At 45.3% G+C, this 15,095-nt stretch overlaps 1 protein-coding gene across 6 annotated transcripts in view; it reads right to left on the reverse strand.

The window, feature by feature from the left end:
- Positions 1-1,451: 1,451 nt before the first annotated feature.
- Positions 1,452-15,095, reverse strand: part of LOC130110124 (chloride anion exchanger-like) — a 41,893-nt gene continuing 28,249 nt past the window's right edge. For all 6 annotated transcript variants that reach the window (XM_056277113.1, XM_056277114.1, XM_056277109.1 and 3 more), the window contains 9 exons: positions 13,961-14,067; positions 12,472-12,541; positions 11,208-11,300; positions 10,248-10,343; positions 8,946-9,173; positions 5,915-5,969; positions 4,868-5,013; positions 3,472-3,540; positions 1,452-1,902 (listed from right to left, as the gene is read on the reverse strand). In XM_056277113.1, the coding sequence (XP_056133088.1) occupies positions 1,876-1,902; positions 3,472-3,540; positions 4,868-5,013; positions 5,915-5,969; positions 8,946-9,173; positions 10,248-10,343; positions 11,208-11,300; positions 12,472-12,541; positions 13,961-14,067 (891 nt within the window). In that variant the 3' untranslated portion in view covers positions 1,452-1,875. The remainder of the gene's footprint in view (positions 1,903-3,471; positions 3,541-4,867; positions 5,014-5,914; positions 5,970-8,945; positions 9,174-10,247; positions 10,344-11,207; positions 11,301-12,471; positions 12,542-13,960; positions 14,068-15,095) is intronic.

Genomic DNA, 15,095 nt, shown 5'->3' on the forward strand with positions numbered 1-15,095 from the left:
TCAGACCTGGTAAACCTCCGACAACCTCGCTCGAAGAATCTGAGTTATATCGGTTTCAATGCACAGCTTCGATTCAAAATATTTTGTTAAAGGCAAATAAAAGGAAGAAAACGACATGATAATCTCTTCCCTATTTGCTGCCAGTCCATTTGATCAAACCTGTCTTTGGGGGTTTTGACGCAGCCAGCCAGCACATTGTTCCTTGTCATTGTACACTCATTAACATTAAACTAAGTTAATAATGACTTTTTAGTGTCGCTTCCTACTTCCGAATGTGCAGTTAAACTCTAATCTACAGTAACCCAGATCAGCTCTTTTGATAACTTGAATATGTGATTGCTTTATATTGTAGCGTATTCGGGGGGGGGGGCAACCACAAGAACCGCCGCAGCCGGGACGCGAACCCGTATCTCCCGCACTGCGGGAGACATCGCTAACCGCTCAACTAAAGGGTCCGACTTATCCATGCACGTGTAACCGGTTATTTTCTTGCCCGGTGCGGGATTCGATACGGGGTGTACTGCACCACAAGGCGACATCACAAACCGCTCAGCTAAAGGGTCAGAGCTAACGGGTCTTATTAGTAGTTTACAGTCGTCACCCTTTCCCGGAAGCGCGCCTTGGCGCTTTGTTCTTCCCGCGCTCCGAAGAGACTTCTGAGGATCCGCACACTTCCGGATCCCACCGCTGCCACCAATGTAACCGGTTATTTTCTTGCCCGGTGCGGGATTCGATACGGGGTGTACTGCACCACAAGGCGACGTCGCTAACCGCTCGACTAAAGGGTCAGACCCGTTAGCTAGGGGCTAACGTGTCTTATTAGTGGTTTACACACTTTACAACATTGTATCTAACATGTTAAAGGAACACTATTTATTTGTCATCGGAAAGAAAATACCGTTTTCCCCCAGCCCGCAGCAGTGCAACACAAAGACAACACATACCAGCGAACCCTTATCGCTGTCCAAGGGAACGGCGGGCCTACCGGACGTAGCAAACCAGGGCTCCCCCAAGCCGATTCAACACCAGCTCTCCGGGCCAGACCCTCAACGTACCTCCCCGCACTCCACAGACGACGCCAGGCGAGGCCACCGCCAGACCGGCCTCGGCGTTATCGGAACCGCCGGTCTGCATGGGCTAGCAGCTAGCTTGGCCTGCCCCGCTTCCGCATCCTGTCAGGCCGCCCTCAGCGTTGCCTCCTCGGGCACAGCTCCAGGCAGGGCCGTGGTTCCTGGGCCCACTAGAATGAGCAGCCCAAGCTCTGCCAGCCATCGAACGAAGACAACTTAAAACGCAGACGTGGACAAAGACGCTGCATGGACGGTACCGCAAACCTGAATTCGTGCCGCCATCTTGCCGCACCGGTACTGGCTGAGGCCGCCAACGTGAATCCGCGCCGCCATCTTGCCGCACCGGAAGCGGAAAAGAAAAGGAGACGCAACGGTCTTTAAATGTTTTTTTTTTTATTAGGCCAGTGCATATTCTCTTTTTTTAAACATTATCTCCAAGATCCCCAAAAAAACGTGTAGGTATTTCCCGCTGTCGCTAAAAGAAAGCACTAAAACACGTTAAACGTATATCCAGCCTGACTTTCTCTACAAACTCACTATGTACAGTATAAAATGCAACAATACCATGCAAAATTTGAAGTTACAGTGTCATTCCTAACTGAAAATAAATATGTGCAAATACAGATTTACCGATACATTGATTTCAAACAATATCTCATAATTCACGATAAGCTGTTTTGGAATCAGAAAAAGTTTAAAAAAAAAGTTATTTTTTTGTTTTTGTTTTTTTGCAGTTGGCGCTCCTGGTATTAGTAGCCATAGGGGGTCTTCAACGACGAAGATGACGTCATCATTAAGTTCTGGGTCAGAACTTGGTCTCTGGTTCTGAAGCCTAAAGGTGAGTAAAACAGTGTTGGTTTAGTGCAGTTAGTCCATTTGCAAAATTTCTGCAAGACCAACAAGCTTTTTTTGGGGGGGGGTTCGCTCCCCCCCTTTTTCTCCCCAGCTGTATTTGGCCAATTACCCCACTCTTCTGAGCCGTCCCGGTCGCTGCTCCACCCCCTCTGCTGATCCGGGGAGTGCTGCAGACTACCAAATGCCTCCTCCCATACATGTGGAGTCGCCAGCCGCTTCTTTTCACCTGACAGTGAGGAGTTTCCCCAGGGGGACGTAGCGTGTGGGAGGATCACGCTAGTCCCCCCAGTTCCCCCTCCCCCCCGAACAGGCGCCCCGACCGACCAGAGAAGGCTCTAGTGCAGCGACCAGGACCCATACCCACATCCGGCTTCCAACCCGCAGGCACAGCCGACTGTGTCTGCAGGGATGCCCGACCAAGCCAGAGGTAACGCGGGGATTCGAACCGTCAATCCCCGTGTTGGTAGGCAACGGAATACATAGCTACACTACCGGATGCCCCCAGACCGACAAACTTTTAAGATTACCATTACCACCTGCCTCTGTGAATCACCACAAGAGGGAATTCACTGCTTGGATTAACACAAATCTGTATTATGTATTAGCTACATGTTACGTATTACAGTGTGTAGCACTTTATGTATTTCAGGTTACTCATAAACACCTTCTGAAAGAAAGAAAGAAAGAAAGAAAGAAAGAAAGAAAGAAAGAAAGAAAGAAAGAAAGAAAGAAAGCCACTTTATTTTGTCATTGTACAGGTTACAATGAAATGTGTTTTCTGCATTTAACCCATCCTATTGTATAGGAGCAGTGGGCAGCTGCAGCGCCCGGGGACCAACTCCAGTTCTTCTTTCCATTGCCATGCTCAGGGGCACAGGCAGGAGTATTAACCCTAACATGCATGTCTTTCTGATGGTGGGAGGAAACCGGAGCACTTGAAGGAAACCCATGCAGACACGGGAAGAACATGCAAACTCCACACAGAAAGGACCTGGGACGGCTTGGAGTTCGAACCCAGGATCTTCTTGCTGTGAGGTAACAGTGCTCACCACTGAGCCACCGTGCTGTTCATCATTTTTCTCATCCTTAGCTCAGTCCATCAATTCATCGAGCATTTTTCTACATTGCATATAAGTTGTTCCCCATTGACCTCTGTGGAGTGTCGCAGGAGGCGGCGCCGTTGCTAAACAGCGATTGGCAGATTGCTGTGCAAATCATTACTTAGCAAATGCATTTAACACACATTACAAGAATTTTGATTCTAAAACCACGTAAAAAAACGTGGGACATACACAAAATAAATTGCAGCACAAAACTGAACCGAGGTATTGAATGGAAAACACAGGTAATGACCCCCCACCCACCCACCCACCAACTGTGATATGGAGTTTTAGAACAGACTGCTTCAATTTGCGAGTAGTGTTATGTGAAAATTATATGAAAATACACGGGCACTCTAGTTTCTGGTGCAACCAGAAGATGTATAAGAATGTATTTAGGATAGTATTTTTCACTTAAGGTGTTACTCATCTTAACTGTCACTTACAGTTTTGTCTCTGATCCTCACACTGTTCCAGCCATTGATTGGATGTGGAAATGTGACTGTCGTTAAAACCTAAAAAAAAAAAAGGAGGTAAAAATGATAATAAAAGTCAGGGAATATTTAATGAAGAACCACATTGGAAATCTTTTTTTGGATTTCCCCCCCTTTGTCTCCCCAATTGTACTTGGCCAATTACCCCACTCTTCTAAGCCATCCCGGTCGCTGCTCCACCCCCTCTGCCGATCTGGGGAGGTCTGCAGACTACCACATGCCTCCTCCCATACATGTGGAGTCGCCAGCCACTTCTTTTCACCTGACAGTGAGGAGTTTCGCCAGGGGGACGTAGCACGTGGGAGGATCACGTTATTCCCCCCGGTCCCAAACCCCCCGAACAGGCGCCCCAACTGACCAAAGGGGGTGCTAGTGCAGCGACCAGGACACATACCCACATCTAGCTTCCCACCCGCAGACACGGCCAATTGTGTCTGTAGGGACGTCTGACCAAGCCGGAAGTAACACGGGGATTCGGTCCGGCGATCCCCGTGTTGGTAGGCAATAGAATAGGCCGCCACGCCACCGGGTCACATCGGAAAATTATGTTGTTATAAAAACAGATGTTTATGATTAAGTGATCTGATTGGCTGAGAGCCATGTGCAATTATAGACCACTAATAAATCACAGGCGCCGAATCACTTGGCCTGTGTTTTGCCCTCGTCTATCAGTTGATTTCATCAACAGTTGATGTCAATGGCTGCCATTAAACATCTTGAGTCAACAATGGATATGTTTTAAAGTAGCCATTAAATATTCAGACAGCCTGACTCGGATAGGACACACACACACACACACACACACTCACTCACAATTTAGTACGGCCGATTCACCTGACCTACATGTCTTTGGACTGTGGGAGGAAACCGGAGCACCCGGAAGAAACCCACACAGACACAGGGAGAACATGCAAACTCCACACAGGACAACCCGGGACAACCACCAAGATTGGACTACCCTGGGGCTCGAACCCAGGACCTTTTAGCTGTGAGGCGACTGCGTTAACCACTGCGCCACCGTGCCATTGTAATCAAACAAAAGTGAGAGAAATTCCACCCTAGGGTGGCTCTCTACCTGGTCTCTCAGAGACATGTTAATTCAGCTCCAAAACATGTCTCATATCTCCAAAATTAACTAAATAATGTAGGGATTACCCTTCATCTGCTCCAACGCAATAACACATGATGTCAGCAACTGAGTTGAAAGTTACAGTTGGATTAAAATTATAATGACAACAGTAGTGTGCTTAATAATGAAGTTTAAACTGAGCATCAGGGGAGGCCCCGTCCCCTGGCCAGGCTCAGTTTCTCTCAGTGTTAAGATTACAATTTACAATTATTTTAATACCTTTTCACACTGTGATTTCTTCTCGGTTGCCTCGGGGTGTGTCTCCAGGATGTGCAGCATGGCGTCATGGAGTGTGAGGAAGAACATCGATGGCTGAACCTCGTCGTCGAAGAAGCTGCATTGGTGTAGTTTCTCCAGGATGTGCACTATGGCCAAGAAACAGGAAGTTAATTCGAGCATTCTGAAATCACTCACATTCATTTTAGGAGGAAAAATAATACTTGTTCTTGTTGCTCAATATTTAAACGCCAAGCCAAAAATACAAATCTTTCACATTGTAACTTTTTTTTTTATTTAAAAAAACTTCTCCCCGTTTTCTCCCCAATTGTACCCGGCCAATTACCCCACTCTTCCGAGCTGTCCCGGTCGCTGCTCCACCCCCTCTGCCGGTCCGGGGAGGGCTGCAGACTACCACGTCTCCTCCGATACAAGTGGAGTCGCCAGCTGCTTCTTTTCACCTGACAGTGAGGAGTTTCACCAGGGGGACGTAGTGTGTGGGAGGATCACACTATTCCCCCCAGTTACCCCTCCCCCCCGAACAGGCACCCCAACCAACTAGAGGAGGTGCTAGTGCAGCGACCAGGACACATACCCACATCCGGCTTCCCACCCGCAGACATGGCCAATTGTGTCTGTAGGGACGCCCGGATCAAACCGGAGGTAACACGGGGTCTCGAACCGGCGATTCCCATATTGGTAGGCAGTGGAATAGACCACCATGCCACCCAGACACCCCACAAGGTAACCTTTTTACAAGGCTCAGGAAAGCTAACAACTTTGATATTGTACTGCAGAACAGTGAGTTTTAGTTTCCATCAGGTCAGATCAGGCGTTGCATTTGGGAACAAACGTCCCCCCTCCACACCAAATTATGATGTGAGAAAGTCAAAATAACATGAACACGAGGCTGGCAAAAACAAAAATCAGTAATATCAGTAATGTTTCAAAGGCCAAAATTAAACTTGAATGAGCTAAGAGTTGGCGGCTGGTAACAATACATGGAACAGACCTGTCTAAGTCGGTCTGGCTTCATAATACTGGACTTACTATCACAGGCCACAATGTAGACCTCAACTTCAACTCGAATCAGCTCTTTCAGTGCCTGCAAAAAACAATTATTGTTGAAAAAATAATCCCTGGTAACAGGTTTGTGAAACGCTGTGGGGATACTAATAATGTACCATCTACAAACCCCAATTCCAATGAAGTTGGGACGTTGTGTAAAACGTGAATAAAAACAGAATACAATGATTTGCAAATCCTTTTCAACCTACACTACCGTTCAAAAGTTTGGGATCACCCAAACAATTTCGTGTTTTCCATGAAAAGTCACACTTATTCACCACCATATGTTGTGAAATGAATAGAAAATAGAGTCAAGACATTGACAAGGTTAGAAATAATGATTTGTATTTGAAATAAGATTTTTTTTACATCAAACTTTGCTTTCGTCAAAGAATCCTCCATTTGCAGCAATTACAGCATTGCAGACCTTTGGCATTCTAGCTGTTAATTTGTTGAGGTAATCTGGAGAAATGCACCCCACGCTTCCAGAAGCAGCTCCCACAAGTTGGATTGGTTGGATGGGCACTTCTTTGAGCAGATTGAGTTTCTGGAGCATCACATTTGTGGGGTCAATTAAACGCTCAAAATGGCCAGAAAAAGAGAACTTTCATCTGAAACTCGACAGTCTATTCTTGTTCTTAGAAATGAAGGCTATTCCATGCGAGAAATTGCTAAGAAATTGAAGATTTCCTACACCGGTGTGTACTACTCCCTTCAGAGGACAGCACAAACAGGCTCTAACAGGTACTATTTAATGAAGATGCCAGTTGGGGACCTGTGAGGCGTCTGTTTCTCAAACTAGAGACTCTAATGTACTTATCTTCTTGCTCAGTTGTGCAACGCGGCCTCCCACTTCTTTTTCTACTCTGGTTAGAGCCTGTTTGTGCTGTCCTCTGAAGGGAGTAGTACACACCGGTGTAGGAAATCTTCAATTTCTTTGCAATTTCTCGCATGGAATAGCCTTCATTTCTAAGAACAAGAATAGACTGTCGAGTTTCAGATGAAAGTTCTCTTTTTCTGGCCATTTTGAGCGTTTAATTGACCCCACAAATGTGATGCTCCAGAAACTCAATCTGCTCAAAGAAGTGCCCATCCAACCAATCCAACTTGTGGGAGCTGCTTCTGGAAGCGTGGGGTGCAATTTCTCCAGATTACCTCAACAAATTAACAGCTAGAATGCCAAAGGTCTGCAATGCTGTAATTGCTGCAAATGGAGGATTCTTTGACGAAAGCAAAGTTTGATGTAAAAAAAATCTTATTTTAAATACAAATCATTATTTCTAACCTTGTCAATGTCTTGACTCTATTTTCTATTCATTTCACAACATATGGTGGTGAATAAGTGTGACTTTTCATGGAAAACACAAAATTGTTTGGGTGATCCCAAACTTTTGAACGGTAGTGTATATTCAGTTGAATACACTACAATGACAAGATAGTTAATGTTCAAACTGATAAACTTTATTGTTTTTTACAAATATTCACTCATTTTGAATTTGATGCCTGCAACATGTTCCAAAGAAGCTGGGACAGGGGCAACAAAAGACTGGGAAAGTTGAGGAATGCTCAAAAAACACCTGTTTGGAACATTCCACAGGTGACCAGGTTAACTGGAAACAGGCAAGTGTCATGATTGGGATAGGGATTTCATCATCTACAGTCCATAATATCACCAAAAGATTCAGAGAATCCGGAGAAATCTCTGCACGTAAGCGGCAAGGCCGAAAACCAACATTGAATGCCCGTGACCTTCGACCCCTCAGGCAGCACTGCATTAAAAACCGACATCATTCTGTAAAGGATATTACCACGTGGGCTCAGGGACACTTGGGAAAACCATCGTCAGTTAACACAGTTGGTCGCTACATCTACAAGTGCAAGTTAAAACTCTACCATGCAGAGTGAAAGCCACATATCAACACCACCCAGAAACGCCGCCGGCTTCTCTGGGCCCGAGCTCATCTGAGATGGACTGATGCAAAGTGGAAAAGTGTGCTGTGGTCTGACAAGTCCACATTTCAAATTGTTTTTGGAAATCATGGACGTCGTGTCCTCCAGGCTAAAGAGGAAAAGGACCATCCAGGTTGTTCTCAGTGCAAAAGCCAGCATCTGTGATGGTATGGGGGTGTGTTAGTGCCCATGGCATCATGGGTAACTTGCATATCTGTGAAGGCACCATTAATGCTGAAGGTCCATACAGGTTTTGGAGCAACATATGCTGCCATCCAAGCGACGTCTTTTTCAGGGACGTCCCTGCTTATTTCAGCAAGACAACGCCAAGCCACATTCTGAACGTGTTACACCAGCGGGGCTTCGTAGTAAAAGAGTGCAGGTACTGGACTGGACTGGCCTGTAGTCCAGACCCGTCTCCCACTGAAAATGTGTGGCGCATCATGAAGCGCAAAATACGACAACGGAGACCCCGGACTGTTGAGCAACTGAAGTCGTACATCAAGCAAGAATGGGAAAGAATTCCACCTACAAAGCTTCAACAATTAGTGTCCTCAGTTCCCAAACGCTTATTGAGTGTTGTTAAAAGGAAAGGTGGTGTAACACAGTGGTGAACAAGCCCCTGCCCCAGCTTCTTTGGAACGTGTTGAAGGCATCAAATTCAAAATGAGTGAATATTTGCTAAAAAACAATAAAGTTTATCAGTTTGAACATTAAATATCTTGTCTTTGAAGTGTTTTCAATTGAATATAGGTCGAAAAGGATTCGCAAATCATTGTATTCTGTTTTTATTTACATTTCACACAACGTCCCAACTTCATTGGAATTGGGGTTTGTAACTTATAATGCATTAATGTATGACGCATGTGTGTGTGTGTAAATAATACACTTTAGGTCCTATGGATTGTGAATAACACACATATACTTATACAATGACACACACTTATGAAGATATTTGTAGTACATTATAAGTATGCCTGTAGCATGCTTTAGGAGAAAGTGTAACCTAATCCTGATCCCTAAGACATCAGCAGCCGGAGGCACCGTGAGTCAAACAGCTCACCGTTTTAAGTCCCTTCAGGGCGGAGATGTCCAGGAAGGAGACAGCGGAGAAGTCCAGGATCAGGCTGTGGAGCTCCACTGTGGGCACACAGATGTTGGCCGGAAGCTCGGCGTTCCAGTTGATCCGGATGGGAAGGTCCTTGAAGTCGATGGGCTGGTCCAGCTCCTCCACGTTCATCTCATCCTCTGACTCTGTGATTGGTCCACAGGAGGTATTCAGGTAGCCCTTCTGCAACGGGATAGGATGAGGGACATGTCAATCAATATCCACTACGTTAAAGTCAGTCTGAATAACTTACAGTTTATTGTCATTTTGTAGTAAAATACCCCCCCTCCCTTTTCTGCCCAATTGTATCTGGCCAATTACCCCTCTCTTCCGAGCCGTCCCAGTTGCTGCTCCGCCCCCTCTGCCAATCTGGGGAGGGCTGCAGACTACCACATGCCCGATACATGTGGAGTCGCCAGCCACTTCTTTTCACCTGACAGCGAGGAGTTTCACCAGGGGGACGTAGCGCATGGGAGGAGCACGCTATTCCCCACAGTTTCCCCTCCCCCCCCCGAACAAGTGCCCCAACCGACCAGAGGAGGCGCTAGTGCAGTGACCAGGACACACCCACATCCGGCTCCCCACCCGCAGACACGGCCAATTGTGTCTGTAGGGACGCCCAACCAAGCCGGAGATAACAGGGGGATTTGAACTGCCGATCCCTGTGCTGGTAGGCAACGGAATAGACCGCCACGCTACATGGACGCCCCATTTTGTAGTAAAATACGGTCGTCACAAGATGGTGATGACTTGTAGAACAAAACTGGTAGGTGGCTTGACCCTGTGCGGGCACAGATCTTACCAGGGGAGATTTAGATTTTTCAAATTGAAAATTATAACGGGGATGTGGGCATGTGACGCATCCAGATTCTTGAAGAAAAATGTTGTGGTAATGTCTGCACGCTCAGAAAGTTTAAGCCTCAGTGTTCTTGAATTTAATTGTGTAGGCCAACGGGAACCAAATAGAGCTTGTGGCTCCACGTTATCTTCATAATTTTACACCACGTTGTACAGTTTAACACACCACAACAGGACGCGCAGGAACTGTCGGAATTGAACGAGTGTGGTGAATCATTATCTATTTTTTCCAAAATAGAAATGGATTTTCCGTCCACTTTAAACGTGTCTCGTTACCATGACAGTGACGATGTGCAAACAAAGTGAAAATGAATTTTTATGACGTTGTGAACGTCTGTTCGGGAGTTTATCACTGACAAAGGTCAAGGTTCGAGGTGTTTTTTTTTTTTTATTACTTACAGACGTCAGCTGGAGGTCTCCTTTCTTCAGAAGCTTCCGGATCATCCTCAGGGCCTTGTTTCTCTTTCTCAGCACCCTGAGAGGGTTAAACCCAATCTGAAAAGACATCAGAAAATGTAAAAGGTGCAATCTGGCCCCCCCCCCTTTTTTTTTTAAAAATCTATCTTTTCTTGTTGTTCATCTGTTGTATTTTGGAGATATGATGACCTCCATTTTGGATGGAATCAATCTTTTTTTCTCAGTGTATATTTCTACACGACTTATTATTAACGTTTATCTTCCCTTTTTGAAAAAAACCGGATGTTTTAAGGATGTAGAAATCTTCAGGTTAGGATTTTTTGTGCTACTTTATCAAGGTTTTATTACAAGAAGAGGTCATTTTCTGTATTTTACTTGACTGTAAGATATGGATATCAATATTTACCACCAGACGCCAACGTCTTTAACAAAACGGGGGTGATTGTCAACAATTAACATCTCTAGGGGGAAATTAATATTTTCATCAATTCACAATTTCCTAGTGTTTTCAGCACTTTGACTACATATTATAAAATTTGGGTGGACGATTTCTCCGTTGTGGAGAAGTTGTCTGAACAGGGTGACCTTTAAGATTAAACTGGGTCAGGCTGGTGGACGTGAGACGGATTTGCAAACCCATCATTTCCAGTGGTCAACATGACTGTGGCCATTTATTGCACAATCTTGACAAGTTTATTTGATCATTCTTGTGTGTTTGTGTGTTTGTTTTCATTAAATTGAGCGCAATGTTGACAAGTCAAATAAACCAAGCACAAAGGGCGTTGGTTAAGGATCATTACCACTCTACCGTAACCCTTTGCGATAATAAAAAAAAAACAGGTTTTCATTGTGAAATTGCTCCATGGAAATCACGTCACAATTCATTTCATGTGCAAAATTTGGGATATGGATGAAGGTCGATTGATTGATTAATATACATACGGCTTCCACCAGCTTGCCCCTGAAGAACTCGATGTTGGCGAAGAAGATGGGTGAGGATATCCGGAAGATTTTCACCCCTTCCGGCTCAAATATCTGGAAAACAGAGTGTTGTTTTTATTTGACATTCCACAGTACTTACACCCGAGAGGATGCTCCTCGCTGTTATCATGGGCATGACAGTGATACAACACAGATTACACCAAGATGAGTATTGCTCGCAGCATAAAAGTACCCATAATCCCATAAAAACACTGGTTACTCACACGTGCACTCACGGTTAACTCAGTGCATGTGTAGGGAGCCGGTGTTTTCCCCAGTGAACTCAGTTTATTCAGGGTTTTTTTTTTTCTTCTTTCAAAGAGGTTGAACACTGAACAGAAAAACGTGAGAAAACAAATTCTGCTGGCTAGCTGTTGCTATGGCTAGCACAGGAGTTGTCATAGCAACCTGTCAATCAAAACGAGCCCTGCCTCATGATGCACTCTATTTGCATAACTCGCAACTTTGTTAAAGAGACGGTCGACTTTTTCAAACATTTTTTTGAGCTTAAAACGTGTCGGCAGGGTCCGCGGTGGTGTAGCGGTCTAAGCATCGGCTTTGTGTTGATGCGGTTGCCCACTGGGGACCGGGGTTCGCGCCTCGGTCTCGTCAGACCCGACTATGGCCGGATTTGATGAGGCAGCAATAAGCTACACATCTACACCCCTTTATATCCTTTATACATGGACACCGCCATCACTTCCCTCCACATCTACACCCCTTTATATCCTTTAATCATGGACACCACCATCACTGTCCTTTATATCTACACCCCTTTATATCCTTTAATCATGGACACCACCATCACTGTCCACTACATCTACACCCCTTTATATCCTTTATACATGGACACCTCCATTGCTTCCCTCCACATCTACACCCCTTTATATCCTTTATACATGGACACCTCCATCGCTGTCCTCATCTACACCCCTTTATATCCTTTATACGTCGACACCTCCATCACTTCCCTCCACATCTACACCCCTTTATATCCTTTGTACGTGGGCACCTCCATCACTGTCCTCCACATCTACACCCCTTTATATCCTTAATACATGGACACCTCCATCACTGTCCTCCACATCTACACCCCTTTATTTCCTTAATACATTGACACCTCCATCACTGTCTTCCACATCTACACCCCTTTATATCCTTTATACATGTGAGCAGACAGAGACAGGATAGACAGCTGTAGGTGTGTAAGGTCAGGTGGACTTACGTTGATGTAATCTTTTCTGTCTTTGTATAGCTCCGTTCCTCTGATATTGGCCAGGACACTGCATCGGGGGCTGAAAGATGAAGATGTAAAAAGGTTTTAGGTCTGAGTAGCGTAGTGGTCTATTCCGTTGCCTACCAACACGGGGATCGCTGGATCGAATCCCCATGTTACCTCTGGTTTAGTCGGGCGTCCCTACAGACACAATTGGCCGTGTCTGCGGGTGGGGAGCCGGATGTGGGTATGCTTCCTGGTCGCTGCATTAGCGCCTCCTCTGGTCGGTCGGAGGAGGAATAGCATGATCCTCCCACGTGCTACGTCCCCCTGGTGAAACTCCTCACTGTCAGGTGAAAAGAAGCAGCTGGCAACTCCACATGTATCGGAGGAGACATGTGGTAGTCTGCAGCCCTCCCCGGAAGAGGGGAGTAATTGGCCAAGTGCAATCGGGGAGAAAAAAAAAAGGGGAGGGGGGGAATAAAAAAAAAAGAAGGAAAAAAAAGACCCTATTTGTTACCTCGTTTGGAGTATATTGTACTCTACACCTATACGTGACCTCAGCTCTTCATGACCTTCTGGTACTCTGAGGTTCTTGGGGTTTACCATAGGCGACTATTAGGAATAAATTGAGGATATGTTTCCCACCCGTCCAATATTTTGCTCGCCTGTACAATGAAGAAGTGCAGCAGAAGGCAGAATATTTTGGATTTAAATGTGTTTCCCCCCGGCTACACGTTTTAACCCACCGGTGGGGTTGCAGAGACTGCGGGGCTCATGAGCATACCTTCAAAAGATGCTTTAGCTGATTGACAAAAAAAAGAAAAAGAAAAAAGGATTTATTTCTAATATCCGCCTGTGGTAAACTTATGTGACTGCATCTCAGAGCAACCCAAGTTTACAGCTGAGAGTGTGTGCGATTATAATACTTTGCGCATACAAAATATCATCTTGTCTAATCACAACAGGGTTTTACTCCCTTGTTTTGAGTAATTAGTCCTGTAATGCCACTCCTATATCACGTTTTGACACTCATAGACGATAAAATTTTACTGGTGATTACTTTGGAGCCATCACAGCACATGCAGCCGAACGACGCCCGTTCTTGCGCTCACGCCTCACGTTTACTTGTTATTTGAGGGCGCAAACTGACAAAAAAAATGGAGCGTGGTGTTCATATTTCGAGCTACTGAAGGGAAGCAGATCATGAAGTAAGAATCAGGTGAGCACAATTTAACTAATTCATGGGTGTAAGTTATGAAATATGTAATTACCACGTTTTTTTTAATTTCTTGCACAGTTTGGCCAATCACATGCTCCGTACAAACCGGCAAAGTAACGAAGAGCTTCGATATGGACCCGCTGAGCAGGACAGCGTGATTTTATATGTGTTGAAAAACTTAAAGGACGTCTGAGGTCAACGTCTCCGTTGATGACGGGGGGGGGGGGGGTAAATAAAAGACTGCAGGACTGGATGTTTTGTAGGTGTAGTACTAACAACTGAGTCCTGAAGACGACGGTGAACAGCTCCACCCCGAGGCCGACGGCCAGGCCCAGATCCAAACCCAGCAAGATGGCCGCCACACAGGTCACCACCCACACCACCTGGAGATGAGACGGAGACGTTCCTTCACCTTTGTTTGTGTTTTATTTCCTTATTTCACTTTCCTCATTCTTCATCTGCTCAAAAGTATCTGCCCTTTGATTGTTTTTCTTATTAGCAATGTTTATTTGTTTACTTTGTACAGTAGTAGTACAGATAAGCCATACCATTAGTACTACTACTACTGCTACTACTAGTTGTACTACCACTGCTATTATTATTACTACTACTGCTATTATTGTAATTAACACTAGAGACTTTATTTGTGTAGCTCCTTTCATACATAAATGTAGTTTAAAGCTCAAGTGCAGTACAATAAATAAACAGGTGAAATGGGTCAAATCAGGCAAATGTTAAAAAAAGTATAAATACAGGACAGAGACAGAAGACAATGAGACACAATAGTAGAAGTAGACATGAATATAAATAGATTGTAGTGCAGCTAAAATTTAAAGTGAGGGCCCAAATGACCCTGCCCAAGGAGGAGCACGCACTCGTCCTACAGCACCATCAGGGGAAATCCAGTCTGAGCAGAATCGACATCTCCAAAGCGGCAGGACCGACAGAGTGTCGGGCCGCACACTGAAGACATGCGCTGAGGGGTGTTCACCGACATCTTCAACCTCTCCTTACAACAGGCTGTTGTCCCCACCTGCCTTAAATCCACCACCATTGTACCCGTACCCAAGACGACAGCAGTCAACTGCCTCAATGACTATCGCCCAGTTGCCCTGACCCCAATTATTATGAAGTGCTTTGAGAGGATTATACTCTCTCACATCAAGGACATCATCCCCACAGATCTGGACAGCCACAAATCTGCCTATCGGGGGAACAGATCTACGGAGGACGCAGTCTCAATTACACTTCATACAGCCCTGTCCCACCTGGAGAATCCAAACACATATGTCAGGATGCTTTTTATTGACTTCAGTTCCGCTTTCAATATGATAATCCCCCATAAACTGGTACACAAACTCAGCAACCTAGGATTAACCACTTCGATCTGTTCATGGATTATGGACTTCCT

Source organism: Lampris incognitus, chromosome 3 (assembly GCF_029633865.1).
Source record: "Lampris incognitus isolate fLamInc1 chromosome 3, fLamInc1.hap2, whole genome shotgun sequence".
Taxonomy (NCBI): domain Eukaryota; kingdom Metazoa; phylum Chordata; class Actinopteri; order Lampriformes; family Lampridae; genus Lampris; species Lampris incognitus.